At 35.7% G+C, this 14,364-nt stretch overlaps 1 protein-coding gene across 1 annotated transcript in view; it reads right to left on the reverse strand.

Annotated features, from left to right (window-relative positions):
- Nckap1 (NCK-associated protein 1) overlaps positions 1-14,364 on the reverse strand; it is an 80,896-nt gene that overhangs the window by 24,296 nt on the left and 42,236 nt on the right. Inside the window, exons 17-23 of the mRNA XM_013027554.1 lie at positions 13,281-13,413; positions 9,853-9,972; positions 8,142-8,281; positions 7,240-7,371; positions 4,632-4,850; positions 4,327-4,457; positions 3,516-3,613 (exon numbers count right to left, since the gene is read on the reverse strand). Coding sequence (XP_012883008.1) covers positions 3,516-3,613; positions 4,327-4,457; positions 4,632-4,850; positions 7,240-7,371; positions 8,142-8,281; positions 9,853-9,972; positions 13,281-13,413 — 973 coding nt within the window. The remainder of the gene's footprint in view (positions 1-3,515; positions 3,614-4,326; positions 4,458-4,631; positions 4,851-7,239; positions 7,372-8,141; positions 8,282-9,852; positions 9,973-13,280; positions 13,414-14,364) is intronic.

Consider the following 14,364-nt stretch of genomic DNA (forward strand, 5'->3'; position numbering starts at 1 on the left):
AGGGATGTGAAGGGTAAACAAAGGAGGAGGCTGCAATGCTTGGTAAGAAATGTACGCATTATCCTGCCCATGTAATTGTAACTCCTCTGTACAGTATGTTCACAAATAAAATAAAATTAAATTAAAAAAAATAAAATTTTACTTGGTATTGTGTTAAAAAGAAAATATTAATCTCCTAACATACATTTAAATTTCTTATCTTTTAAGATCCCATCAAGAGCCAGGCACCAGTAGCTCATGCCTGTAATCCTAGCTACTCAGGAGGCTGAGATCTGAGGATTGAGGTTCAGCCAGTGCAGGCACGAAAGTACTTGAGACTCTTATCTCCAATTAACCACCAGAAAACTGGAAGTGGCGCTGTGGCTCAAGAGCTGAAAGACAGTACCCAGGCCTAGAGTTCAAGCCCCAGGACTGACAAAAAAAAAAAAAAAAAGATCCTATGAAGAACTAGAATTGATCTGCAAAATGCCAAAATAATTCTTTTGGCAAGACTGGAAGAAGAAACTGACTTAAAAGCTACAACTCCAAATTAAACAATCAAAAAGTTTTTGTAGGAAAGAAGACTGGCTGTTTTTTCCTCCAGAAAGTAAGAAACGTATTTCGCCAGGAGCACACATGTATAGTGTTGGCTTTGTTTGACACAACCATCAAAAATAAAGAAGTTCTGCTTTTTCATGGTTCTGCAATTTTGGAGAGGGGAGGTTTTACAAATTTACTAACTGAAACAATTCCTCAGCTAAAACAGAAACTAATTAAGCTCACTTTTAAGATAAAAAGAAGCTGCTACATGATATTTAAACATTAAAAAAATAATAAAAGGAAAAACAAATATGTCACAGAGTAATCTTTTTTTTTTGGGGGGGGTCCAGTCGTGGGGCCTGAACTCTGGGCCTTGGCGCTGTCCCTCAGCTCTTCAGCCCAAGGCTAGCACTCTACCACTTGAGCCACAGCGCCACTTCTGGCTTTTTTCTTTTTGCTTATGTGGTTCTGAGGAATCAAACCCAGGGCCTCAGGCATGCAAGGCAAGCACTCTACCACGGAGCCACCTTCCCAGCCCATCACACATAGTAATCTTAGAAATGTAAATTTCCTCAAGCTCTTTACTAATTTCAGAAAGTCTAAAGTGTCTTAGAAGTACCTAAATCCTCTGCTGAAGCAAGTATGAGCTATCAACTTGCCAGTTATTTTATATATTTAATCCCATTTTCTGAAATTTTTCCTTTCAGGATTTTGCCTTTCAGAAATGTTTCCACTTTGTGGCTATACATATGACCCTAAATTTCAGCTACTTTCAAAGGTTCACTGAAGTCAAGCAGGGAAAAAAAGGCATAAGCCTACAATGAAAAGGAATCAACACTGTAAACAAGGCCTAATAAGGGATAGTTGTACTAGATTAGCAAGTACCAGGCACAGGAGATAGAGTAACTTGTAAAACATACAGAAAAGTTAATTCAGGTCTCAGGATACAGGAAAGGATAAGAAACTGAAGGCAGTAACATAGAAAGAAGGATGAAAAGAGGATTGTTATGATATGTCTATATGGGCAGTGGTAGTGAGTTGCATAGCCACTGCCTCTTCATTTTAAGAAGCGTTTGTCAACAAGGAAGGCTCTGAACACAGAAACAGAGGTGGCAAGAGATAGAATAACTTAAGAAACATGGTGTATCACAAACCAGGCCACACGGAAAGCTACCAGCACAACCATGTTCATCACAGCATTCTTTACAATAGCTAAGATATAGAATCAACCCAGCCCCTCAGTGGACCAATGGATCAAGAAATTGGTATATATATGTAATGGAATTCTACGCTTCCACTTGAAATAATGACATTGCCCATTCGTAAGGAAATGGAAAGACTTGGAAAAGTAAGCCAGACCAAAAGAAACATAGGCTACATGGTTCCCTGCATTTGTAATAATTAGAACGTGCCAATAAAACTACAAGTAAACAAAAAAACTACACTTGGACATGATTAAACAGCACTCTAAACATTTACACAGTGAGAACTAGGAAGGGCTCAACAGCTATGTGCATATGACCATATAAAATAATGCTTATCAGTTCTCCTTCTTGCTCTCCCTCCCTTTGGTTTATTCTCCTTTGTTCCTGTTTTTGATTTCTGTACCCTTTGTCTTGTATATGAGTTTATCTGATTTGTGAAGGGGAAGCACAGAAACAGTGGGAAAAAGGGTGAACCAATTCAGCAGTGATACTTACTAGACATTATATTGGAAATGAACTATACAGCTTGGGAGGGAGAAGGGGTTAGAAGAGGAAAAACAGGGAGAAAATGAAGGAGGGGGCCAACACAAAAAGAAATGTACTTTCATTACCTGACTTATGTAACTGTAACCCCTTTGTACATCATCTTTACAATAAAAATTTTTAAAAATTAAAAAAAATTGTAAAACATTGGGTAATTCCAAGTAATTAAATTCTTAGGACGAATTATTCTGCTTTGAAGACCCTAAATGATGAAAACACAATGCCAGGAATGTGAGAACTACATATGCAGCCTTTTAAGAATGTTAATATTTAGGTTGGGAGCAGCAGTTCATATCTGCAATCCTAGCTATTTAGAAGCAGAGATCAAAAAAGTTCAAGGTTCGTGCTGGGAAGGTGGCTCAGTGGTAGAGCGCTTGCCTTGCATGCCTGAGGCCCTGGGTTCGATTCCTCAGCACCACATAAGCAAAAAGAAAAAAGCTGGGAGTGGCGCTGTGGCTCAAGTGGTAGAGCGCTAGCCTTGACCTGAAGAGCTGAGGGACAGTGCCCAGGCCCAGAGTTCAGGCCCCACAACCGGACCCAAAAAAAAAAAAGTTCAAGGTTCAAGGCTAAGCTGGGCAAAACATTAGCCAGATCTCATTCCAATCAAGCATTAGTAGCATACTCCTAGCTATAAGGAAGTCTGTAGACAGAAAGATTATGGTCTGAGGTTAACCTTAAGTAGAGAAAGCAAGACCCTACTTAAAAAAAACTAAAGCCGGGGCTGGGAAGGTGGCTCAGTGGTAGAGCACTTGCCTTGCATGCCTGAGGCCCTGGGTTCAATTCCTCAGCATCACATAAGAAAAAAGAAAAAATGCTGGAAGTGGCGCGGCGCTGTGGCTCAAGTGGTAGAGCGCTAGCCTTGAGCTGAAGAGCTGAGAGACAGCGCCCAGGCCCAGAGTTCAAGCCCCACGACCAGACCCCCCCCCAAAAAAATATCTAAAGCAGAACAGAGTTGGGGGTACCATCTCCATTTTGGTGTGACTTATCTGGTAACTACTATTCAAAGCTGCTGTTGATATTTCTGCAATGTTTTATAGGTATTTCCTGTTTAAAAGGGTAAAACTAAAGTTGGGCATGGTAGCATCTACCTGTGATCCCAAGCATGAGGATCACAGTTCAAGACCATCCAGGGCAAGATCCTGTCTCAAAATTGAAAAGTGAAGAGGAACAAGGCACTGACTTTAATCCTCAGTACCATAAGAAAAAGAAAACAAAAGGGGAAAGAGTTAAGATGAATAAAGATATTACCTTAAGCTCAGCAACTTGTGATGAAATATGCCACATAAGGCTTTCACTTAGAAACTTCATACCATATGGACCAAGTAGTTCTGATAATGACCTCATTTCTGAAAGAAATGTAATTAGTTTTATAATTGACAGAGCAAATACATCAAGAAAATGAATTATTAACAAATTGAAATATCCCATTATAGATACGTCAATAGCGGCTGGAATGGTGGCTTAATGGTAGAGTGCTTGCCTTGCATGCATGAGGACCTGGGTTCCATTCCTCAGCACCACAAAAGCACAAAAAGCTGGAAATGGAGCTGTGGCTCAAGTGGTAGAGCACTAGCCTTGAGCTGAAGAGCTGAGGGACAGTGCCCAGGCCCAGAGTTCAAGTCCCACAACCGGCAAAAAAAAAAAAAAAAAGTCAATATAAAATCTTGTGATAAGTTTCTGTGTTTAAAAAAACCACAGAGGGCTGGGAATGTGGCTAGTGATGGAGTGCTTGCCTACCCCCTGGGTTCAATTCCTCAGTACCACATAAACAGAAAAGGCTGGAGTGGAACTATGGTTCAAGTGGTAGAGTGCTAGCCTTGAGCATAAGAAGCTCAGGGACATTGCCCAGGCCCTGAGTTCAAGCCCCAGGACTAGCAAACACAGAAACACACACACACACACACACACACACACACACACACACACACACTGCAGAAGTCTCAAATATATGACTATATATACAAATGAAGACACAACAGAATCTAAAGCTAAAATAATAAGACAAAGTTTTCAAGCATAACTACCAAGTTTTGCTTGAACTGTAACTCATGTTACTCACCTGATATGTCAGAATATTCTTCTGCATTGAATGTTAACTCATTTTCTGTAGGTAAGTTTACAAATGCTTTCATTGCAGGGAAATAGGCTATATGGCCATTGCTGACTTGTCTTAACAAAGTTTCCAAATACCTAAAAGTGAATTTATAACTGAGAAAGGTGACTTAAAAAATTTATTATAGTATACATCCTGCATTTAAAGTTGACTGGTAACATGAATGATCATCCATAAAAAGTTAATTTTCCTAAATAGTTCAAGTACAAAAAAACTTTCTATCACTCCAAATTTCTAAATGTGTTCCTTACCAATTTGTGTATAGGCTTGTTATGGTTGGCTCTCCATGACTGTCTAAATGTTGTGTTTGTTGAAGAAGAACATTATTAAACACCCTTGTAATATCAATCTGCACATAGTTTTCTATTGATTGGAGTACGGTCATATATGCTCTTACACTTGTCAGAAGCTCTGATGGTTTTGCGATTTCCTGTGTGGCTTGATTATACATGGTCATCCCAACAATTGATCTGCAAGAGGCAGGAGTCAGGGAATAATGAAAGACATATGACTTTTCCATTTAATGGAAACAATTCATTCAACTTGATACCTGATAATAGCTAGAAATATAATCTTAAAAGCCATGAGATTACTGTTGTCATTACCATACCAGCAACCTAAAAAGATGATACTTGAAATAGGAACACAAATGACACTCTTTAAGACAAGCACAGTATCGAAAGTGACTTAAACATAAAGAAAGCTTTAAAATTTGTTTCACATGACAGCTGTAGCAAGAACAATTAAGCTATTTAGCCCATAGCATATACTCATTTGGGCACTTTTTGCCAGAAGTTTTTTTTTTATATATTTTGTGCAAATTAACTACAATTCCTATATTTAATACTAGAAGGTTACTAAAACCATCATTTTACAAATAAAAACACAAGACTAATGTTTAGGATACAAGTAAAGTAAAAGTTCCTTTGTTTGGAAGTGAGCAGTCTAGATATTGACCCCAAGTCTACTTGATTTATTGCTCTCAAGAAACTGCATCACAGTCAAAACAAGGCAACAACTTCATTGTTTTAATCCACTCATAGCACACTAAAACACGTATGTCTTAAGAAGACTGCAGAGGCTAAAGGGAAATACAAGATCATTTTTCTCCATCAAGACACTCCTATTTCACTTTCTGCAAAAGGCTTCCTCAGATATTCGACATGTATATAGTTATAATTCTATTTGTTGAGATGGATCTTTAAGGACAATAGACAAATCTTATCACTAAAAAGAGGCCCAGATGAACCAACTCAAGATGAAAATGACTATTCTTGTATGTATCCCCTGAGTCAAAAAATGCTCAAGACATCAGCAAAATTCAATCTACTAATATACACAAGCTATTTGTTCTGGAATAAACATCTTTCCTAGGTAAACAAAACAATTTGTTCCCTTGCCTTGGTCCTGATCACTGAACAGGGGTTTAGTATAAAGAACATTTCTTTTCCAGGGAACCAAACTGTTTATATAAGGAAAACAAGTGAGCTGTAAACTGAACCCTTCCTTCTACTCACCAATCTTCCACCCTCATCCAGTTGAGAACAATAAACATCAGAAGGCATAATGTCCAACTATTAGAGCATTTCGAGTTTTACTGTCAGGATGCCTGCCTCACTAAGGAGAGCAAAAGACACTCTTCAACACCAGCCTTTTCTCCCTAGCTAACTGATGATTTAAAACTCAGTTTAATTACCATTTACATACTTCATATTTTATTCTTATTGTACATCTTAAACTAACATTGTAAGCTTTCTTATACCTCCTTACTACTTTACATTATTTTTTCACAGTTAAGCATAGGACAAATGCAAAATTCTGAGCATTAACAACCACAGAAACTTCGGCAATTATAAGTTGCAGTGCCTTTCAAGAAAAAAAATCAAAATAAATTATCATTCTCAGTAATATGTACAAAAAGTGAAAAGCAACATGAGGGAGTTCTCAAGTTATTCAGTCAAGAAATATGTATGCTGCTCACAAAATTTTAATCAGAACTGAACTGTAGCCAGGTGTTGGTGCATCACGCTTATAATCCTAGCTACTCAGGGGCCTGAGATCTGGGCAAGCCAAAATAAGCTTACATATCTACAAGGTTCCATCTCCAAAATAAACTGCAAAAAGCTGGGCTGGAAGACTGACTCAAGGGATAGAGTTATAGTACCAGCTATGAGAAACCAAATCAAGTGAGTGTGAGGCCCTGAGTTCAAGCCCAAGTACTGGCAAAGAAGAAAAAAAAAAAAAGTTGGGTTTTCAGTGAAAACCTACTAAAATAATAGCATACATGTGAATTCAGAACAGATGTAAAAGTTCAGCTAGTCCTGAGGTTTCTAAGCACTGACTGTAACCTACTTATTACAAGGTATTTATGTAAATGCACAATTCATTATAGGCATGCATACATATAACTGGAGTTTCCCAAAGTTATAATTACTACATGCAATGAACTCATTTATTTTTCCTTCTTTCTCCTCCCACTTCTTTTTTAGCAACTTACTAAACCTATTTCATGACATTATTAGCTTGCAACATTCAAACAAATATACTGATTTGTTCCAATCATGCATCTTGCAGTTAAGAAAGCTAACACTCAGAGACATTAAATGAATTGGTCAATCTTACTAGGTTGTTACTATGCAACAGTAACAAGTATATAATTAGAGTTTGAGTAATTTAATTAATTCTTAGTTTACTATTTTTCATGCTTCCCAGATTATTATTCTTTATACTATACCAGTTCCCTTAATATTTTTTCTTATAAAGGAAAACACTGTATAGAAACACTGTATTAACAATTAAAATAACAAAATCATTACTGAACCAACAGGAAAAAAAAAACTGTTTATACTCTTTTCTTACTTAGTAAAACGGATTTCCAGATGAGAAGTCAGATATTCTCGTGGTGTAAAAGTATGTTCCCATACCACCATGTTTGGTACATAATTTATAGAGAAACATAACTCAGAAAGTGCAGTGTGCAATTTATCAAGGCTGAAAAACAATCAATAAACAGTAAATAAAATGCTTCACCTGTTAGCATAAGCAATGCAAAGTTAATTTTATAAACATATCAGAGCTTATTTGGAGACATTATTGGAGAATTTGATTTTTTTAGCCTTTGAAAGTAGAAATCATAGGCATAACTTATGGAAATTTTTAAATGAGAACTTTATCCATTTCTACACTCAATTAATGATTATACTGACTTAAGACAATCATTTCCTAATGATATTAAAATTTATTACAAGAGAAGGAAAAATGCTCATAAAATGGCAATGTCTTGCTCAACTTAGGAAGAAGTAGGGATTTAAACAAAAAATACTGACACAGTTTCTCCCCATGCTTCCCTTCCAAATAATCAAATTATGCAGAGTCCTGACTGCTAACTGATCTGGTATTTCTGTTCTGAAATAATAGTATGAAGTATGCTGTACCATATCACAACATGCCAAAATAAAGTCTTGGTGATTTGATTTTAAATAAATTAAAATTTTTACATGGTTTACAGGGTACCTCAGAAATTTTTCAGGCAAAATTTTTGTCCTTCAGTATCCAAAGTATTAAGACAGACACTATCTACCATATATTATCTCTTAAAACTAAAAATCTAAATAAAGCACTTTGTAATCAAGTTTACTAAGATTTTTGAAAGGCAACTGGCTGGAAAATAAATATGCAACTTCTACCATTGCCTCAGTATCAGTGCCACACAGGGGAGAAGCGTCTTATCAGATCAAAAAGAATGAAAGTAGATGGCTTACTTGGTTACCACCAGCCTGTTTTTTCTCATGCTTTCAACACCTGGTTTTTCCCTTTCAGGTTCTCCTTTCTTACCAGTCTGTTTTTTTGACTTCTTATTCACTGCTTGACTGATGGTTTTGGCACAATGCTTAGGCAGCAACTAAATATTAAAAACAATATTTTATATAACAGTAACTGCTTTGAAGGTATAATAACCATTGAAGCAAATCTTAGCTGAATCCAGACTATATAGCAAATACCATGTGAGTAATAAGGAGACATACATGTATGAAGCATACCCAAGCCAGCTTGGGTAGCCCACAAAACATGGTAGGAAACAGAAACTGGTAAATCTGGTGTGAACAAATACTTCGAGATTATTTCAAAATTTATTCAAGTTATACTCAGAACCTTAGGTGGGGATTTTTGTTCTATTCACAGATAAATTGCAAAATGTTAGATGCAACAGCATATTATAGGTACCTAAGAAGTATTTATTTGATGAATAATTATTAATTTAAAAACATTATAAGAAGTTTATTCAAGTTATTATTTAAAGGATAACTAAAAGCATACCAGGTAAGCAAGGAATGAGAAATAATAGTTACTAGGAGTAAATGGCCTGTTAAGTAAAATAATCTCAAGATATGATACACTTCACTTCTAGAAAACTACTAGGGGTAAAGCATAAACTGAAGGATAAAAAGTACTCGTTTTGAGGTCAGGAACCCCTTCATGCAAAGCCAGAGAGGTAGAATTTTAAAGTGTAACAATCCCAAAGATAATAACAAAACAAAAAGAAAACCAGAATCACAACTGAAGAGATTTTTTTTGGATTTAAAAAATGTATTAGTGGGTGGGGGTGCGGGGGGATGATGGGAAGGGATGGGAAGGGGAAACAAAGGAGGAGGCTACAATGCTTTATAAGAAATGTACTCATTACCTTGCCCATGTAATTGTAACCCCTCTGTACAGTATTTTCACAATAAAAATTTTTTAAAAAATGTATTAGCATGTATTAGTTATAGTTTCAATGTAACATTTCCATATAATGTACCTTGATTAGACTCATCCCCTCCATCACTCTCTAATTTCTCCTATCCCCTTTTAGTGTTTGTGTGTGTGTGTGTGTGTGTATGTACACATTATAGCTATATTATACCTATTACATAGTTATATCAATATTTATTTATGATATAAATATTACAATAAACATTTAGTATTTATATGTAATGTATATCACCAGGTATGCTTAACTGCAAGAGTTCATAATACTATAAAATAATTTACTAGTTACTGAAACAATACAAAAAAAATCAAATATTTCTTTTGCCTTTCCTTTACAAACTATACCACTGAATATAAGTACTGTAATAAGTGAGAAAGAAATCTTTTTCAAAATGTATCACAACTAATATATGTAAAAAACACATACAATATTTGTTACCACCAATGAAATAGCAGAATCAGGTGCTAACAAAAAGAATCCCAAATGTAACTAGACATAATGTGTCTCCTATGAAAGAACACAAATCTGTACAGTCTTGCTAAAAGCTTTGTATTTGTAAAAAACAAAAATTATACCTGTCAATGGAATTTCAGAGCAAGAGATAAAGGGGTTCTATTGAGAATTTGAGAATTAAGAAAGGAAAGTAGACCAGTAAGTAACAGCTCATGTCCTTGCCTTCATGGTCAAATTTTCTATCTGTAAAGAAACATTTAAATTATTACCTGGTCACTAAGAGTACATTGTTCTGTGCAAATATCAGTGATAAGATTTCGAGCTTGTTTGGCCATTTCATCCAGGAACATATTACATAAGGAAAGACTGCGATCTCCAATATGATGCCGCTGGTAAAGCATAAGTATGGTAGTAAAAATTACAAAGTAGTTTGAATTGTAAAATGTTTAAATAAACATGAAAAATTAAGTATATGAAGTTATAGATTTCTTTTCTCTCTTGTGACAACTACCTTACTACCCTGCTATTTTATATCTGTATACAGTTAACATAAAATATAAGAAGTGATTACATAAGAAATGTGTAGGTAGAAGGAATCTTCATTTAAAAACTATGCATTTAGCGGGCACCAGTTGGTGGCTCATGCCTGTAAACTAGCTGCTCCAGAGGCTGAGATCTGAGGATCAAGGTTCAAAGCCAGCCCGGACAGGACAGTCCGTGAGACTCTTCTTTTTTTTTTTGGGTCCGGTCATGGGGCCTGAACTCTGGGCCTGGGTGCTGTCCCTCAGCTCTTCAGCTCAAGGCTAGCACTCTACCACTTGAGCCACAGTGCCACTTCTGGCTTTTTTCTTTTTGCTTATGTGGTGCTGAGGAATCGAACCCAGGGCCTCAGGCATGCAAGGCAAGCGCTCTACCACTGAGCCACCTTCCCGTGAGACTCTTATCTCCAATAAACCACTCAAAAACTGGAAGTAGCGCTGTGGCTCAAGTGGAGCATTGGCCTTGAGCTGAATAGCTGAGGGACAGTGCCCAGGTCCAAAGTTCAAGCCCCACAACCAACTAAACAAAACTATGCATTTAATCACTGTGGAGGCAAAGACCTGGGAGGTTAAGACAGGAGGAACACAAATGTGAAGTCAGCCCAAAGTACAGAGCTATACCATGTCTCAAAACAAAACAAAAAAACCCCACAACACTAACACCAGCAACCCTCTGGATTTAACCTTCCAATTCCATAGTCTTAATTACAGTAACACATTTAAAAAATTAAGCAAATAATGTACAAGAACAGATTTAAATCGAGATTTTTCCACCATACTTATCTCTTTTAAAAATTTACATATCATGTATAAATTCTGTCACAATTTGTAACACTAAAGACAAAAAGGAGCGTAACTATTTAAATAAAACTGTTACAAATCAACTTCAGGAAATAAATTCATAAAACATTCAAGATTTCTAAAATCAGTCTTCCTTTCACATGGCACAGAAAAAGAAAAACTGCTGGACATGTATTCCTTGAACACAAAGGGAGAAAAAAACATTATTATAAATGCTCCTTTGAGTAACAACAGATGTTACACACACTTAAAGGTAGGGTTGAGGGGCTGGGAAGGTGGCTCAGTGGTAGAGTGCTTGCCTCAAATCATGAGGCCCTGGGTTGGATTCCTCAGCACCGCATAAGCAGAAAAGGCTGGAAGTGGCGCTGTGGCTCAAGTGGTAGAGTGCTTGCCTTGAGCTGAACAGCTAAGGGACAGTGCCCAGGCCCAGAGTTCAAGCCCCACAACTGACGACAAAAAAAAAAAAAAAATCTAAGTAAAGGGACTAAACACTAGTTATTAAAAAATTACATCTTAACTTTAATGTTTACTCTTACCACTTATAAAATGATACTTTTTTTAATATTACAAAAATATTTACTTACTTTCAATTGACAAATGACAACTGTGTAGACTTACTGGAGAAAATTTAACGTTATGTTTTTATTATTTTCAGTACTGAGGATTCGACCCAAGGTCTTACGCATGCCAGACAAGCATTCTGCCATTGAGCTGTTGCCCACCCTTCCCCACAATAAAATTGAGATCTGTGTAGATTACAGAAAGTTGCAATTAAGGTAATTAACCTATCACTTGAATTTGTTTTATGGTGAGAACAGTAAAAATCTATTGTTTTTTGTTGTTGACTGTGGGGCTTGAACTCAGGGCCTGGGCACTGTCCCTGAGCTTTTTTGCTCAAAGCTAGTGCTCTACCACTTTGAGCTACATCAACACTTCCAGTTTTCTGGTGGTAAACTGGAGATAAGAGTCTCACAGACTGTCCTGCCTGGGCCAGCCTCAAATAGCTAGCAATCCTCAGATCCAGCTTCCTGAGTAGCTAGCATACAGGCATGATTGACCAGTGCCCAGCTATAAACTGCTATTCTTTTTTTTTTTTAAATCATTTCTTACTCTCTCCATTGTGGTATAATTAGTATAAGCAACTATTCTATCTGGAATTGATCAGAGTATCTTAATTAGACAGCTGCTTCTACTCTCGCTTGCTTATAGAAATCTTTTAAAATTGTACATCAAATAATAAACATCTATTCTTTAAGCAAGTTTAAAATACATTTTTTTGTTTTCCAACAAGATCTTGTTAGGTAACTTGAATTAGCCATCATTTCACTATTTAGCTAGCTTGAACCTATGTTTCCCTAACTTCAGACTCCCAAGTGCAAGACTGCAACATGAGCCACTACACTTTTAAACTGTGCCACCATCAAGTACAATAGACCACAACCTCCTGAGTAGTTAGGATTACAGGTGTGAGCTACCAGCACCCAGACATAATATAGTATTTTTTTCTTTTTCTTTTTTTGGTTGGTGATGGGCTTGAACTCAGGGCGTGTGCACTGTCCCTGAGCCTTTTTGTGCTCAAGGCAAAGGCTCTACCACTTGAGCTACCGTGCTACTTCCTGTCTTTGAGTGGTTAATTGGAGATAAAAGTTTCATGGGGATTTCTTCTGTTCCAACTGGCTTCAAACCCTTATCGTCGGATCTCAGCCTCCTGAGTGGCTAGGATTACAGGTGTGAGCCACCAGCACCCAGCCATAATACAATTTTGACAGGCTGTTGGCACTCTTGAGGCACATTTCCACTTTTGGCTATTTGCTGGTGAGACATGAGTCTCATGGACTTTTCTGCCCAGACTGGCTTTGAATCACAATCCTCTGATCTCAGTCTCCCAAGATCTAAGATTACAAATATGACCCATCAGTGCCTGACTTTCAAATTCTCTTTGATTTTACCCAGTAATTTATAAATTCAATTTTCAAGTCATTTCAGTAATAATTTAAGAGGAAAAGCAGGTATGCAGACCTAATTACTATATATACCTAAATAAATATATATCCAAAGAAATAAATCCACAAATATTAATACCTGCTTCACCATTTAATATATGAATATATATAATATAAACAAAAAGTGGCCGATATATACATGTTGACCCACCACATATATATACATATATACACACATAAATAAGTATATAAATACATAGATATCTTTATCATATATATCCACTTAAGCATTTTTCTGACTGCATAAAAATAGTTTGAGTAGAAAGATTAGGACTTTATAAACATTTGTTTGGCTACTAATTTAATCTAGTTTACTTTGCATACCAAATAATCACAATATTAGACTGAAATTACCTCTTCTGGACACAGTTCATGTGTACAACTCATAAAATGAGTGCAAAGTAGTGGGAATGCAATTGAGTATCTTGACTGCGAGGGTAACTCCAAACACTGTTGAAACATCTTCTCAAAAGCACGACTATAAAAACTATATTAGAAAATGAAATGAAAACTAGAATCGCAACTTTTATCATTAGTAAACAGTTTACAGTTAAAACAAAATTTTCCTTACAGTATACTACAGTTACTTTCCTTTGCCTGAAGTGAATGAGAGTTAATTGGTTTCATTCATTCCTTTAAGAATAACTATTTCTCCCCCAAAGTATCTTTTATATGCTAATAATTATTTCAATGTATACAAAAAGTATCTATATAAACATCAGTATTAAAAAAATGTACATAGAACATGTTATAACCATAGAATATGAATACATGATACTAAAATCCTAAATCATCAAATTTTATCAAAGCCAAATCACTATCATTATCAGAAGCATCATTTTAAGTATTAAGAAAAAAATGCCAACTAAAAAAATCACATTTCACCAATTTTAAATTACATGTAAATTCAAGATATATAAATTCTAAATGTAAAAGATTATAATAGATACAATACAGTAATCTCAAACAAACAGTAAATATGTCTTTATTTTGGATAAAATATAAAAACGAAAAGTGATTAAAATTTTAAACATTATTCAAAGTATTTTTTTAACTCAGAGTTGAAGATAATTTTAATTGTACTTTCGTGCACTACAAAACTTTCCATAGCTAAATATGTCTAAATACAAAATATTTCATTTTCTTTCTAGAATAGCCTTTGGGTCAAACTGATAATCATTAAAAATCTTGCAAGTTTAAATGTGGTTTACTAAAACCACATTTTAAAAAGTGTATATGGTTACATGTATCATGAATTCCTTTTAAGAAGCAAGACTTTTCTGCTTGGTGATTTAGATTTCTTCTGCACTAATACTAATTAAAGTCATTCTAATAAATAGCAAAATCATAAAGGACTTACTATTTTCCAAAGTAAAAGGCAGGAAAAGCTTTTCTAATGATTTTATTCAATATGTAGAAACTGCTAATCTCAGCATTT

The sequence above is a fragment of the Dipodomys ordii genome, unplaced genomic scaffold (assembly GCF_000151885.1).
Source record: "Dipodomys ordii isolate 6190 unplaced genomic scaffold, Dord_2.0 Scaffold5, whole genome shotgun sequence".
Lineage (NCBI taxonomy): Eukaryota > Metazoa > Chordata > Mammalia > Rodentia > Heteromyidae > Dipodomys > Dipodomys ordii.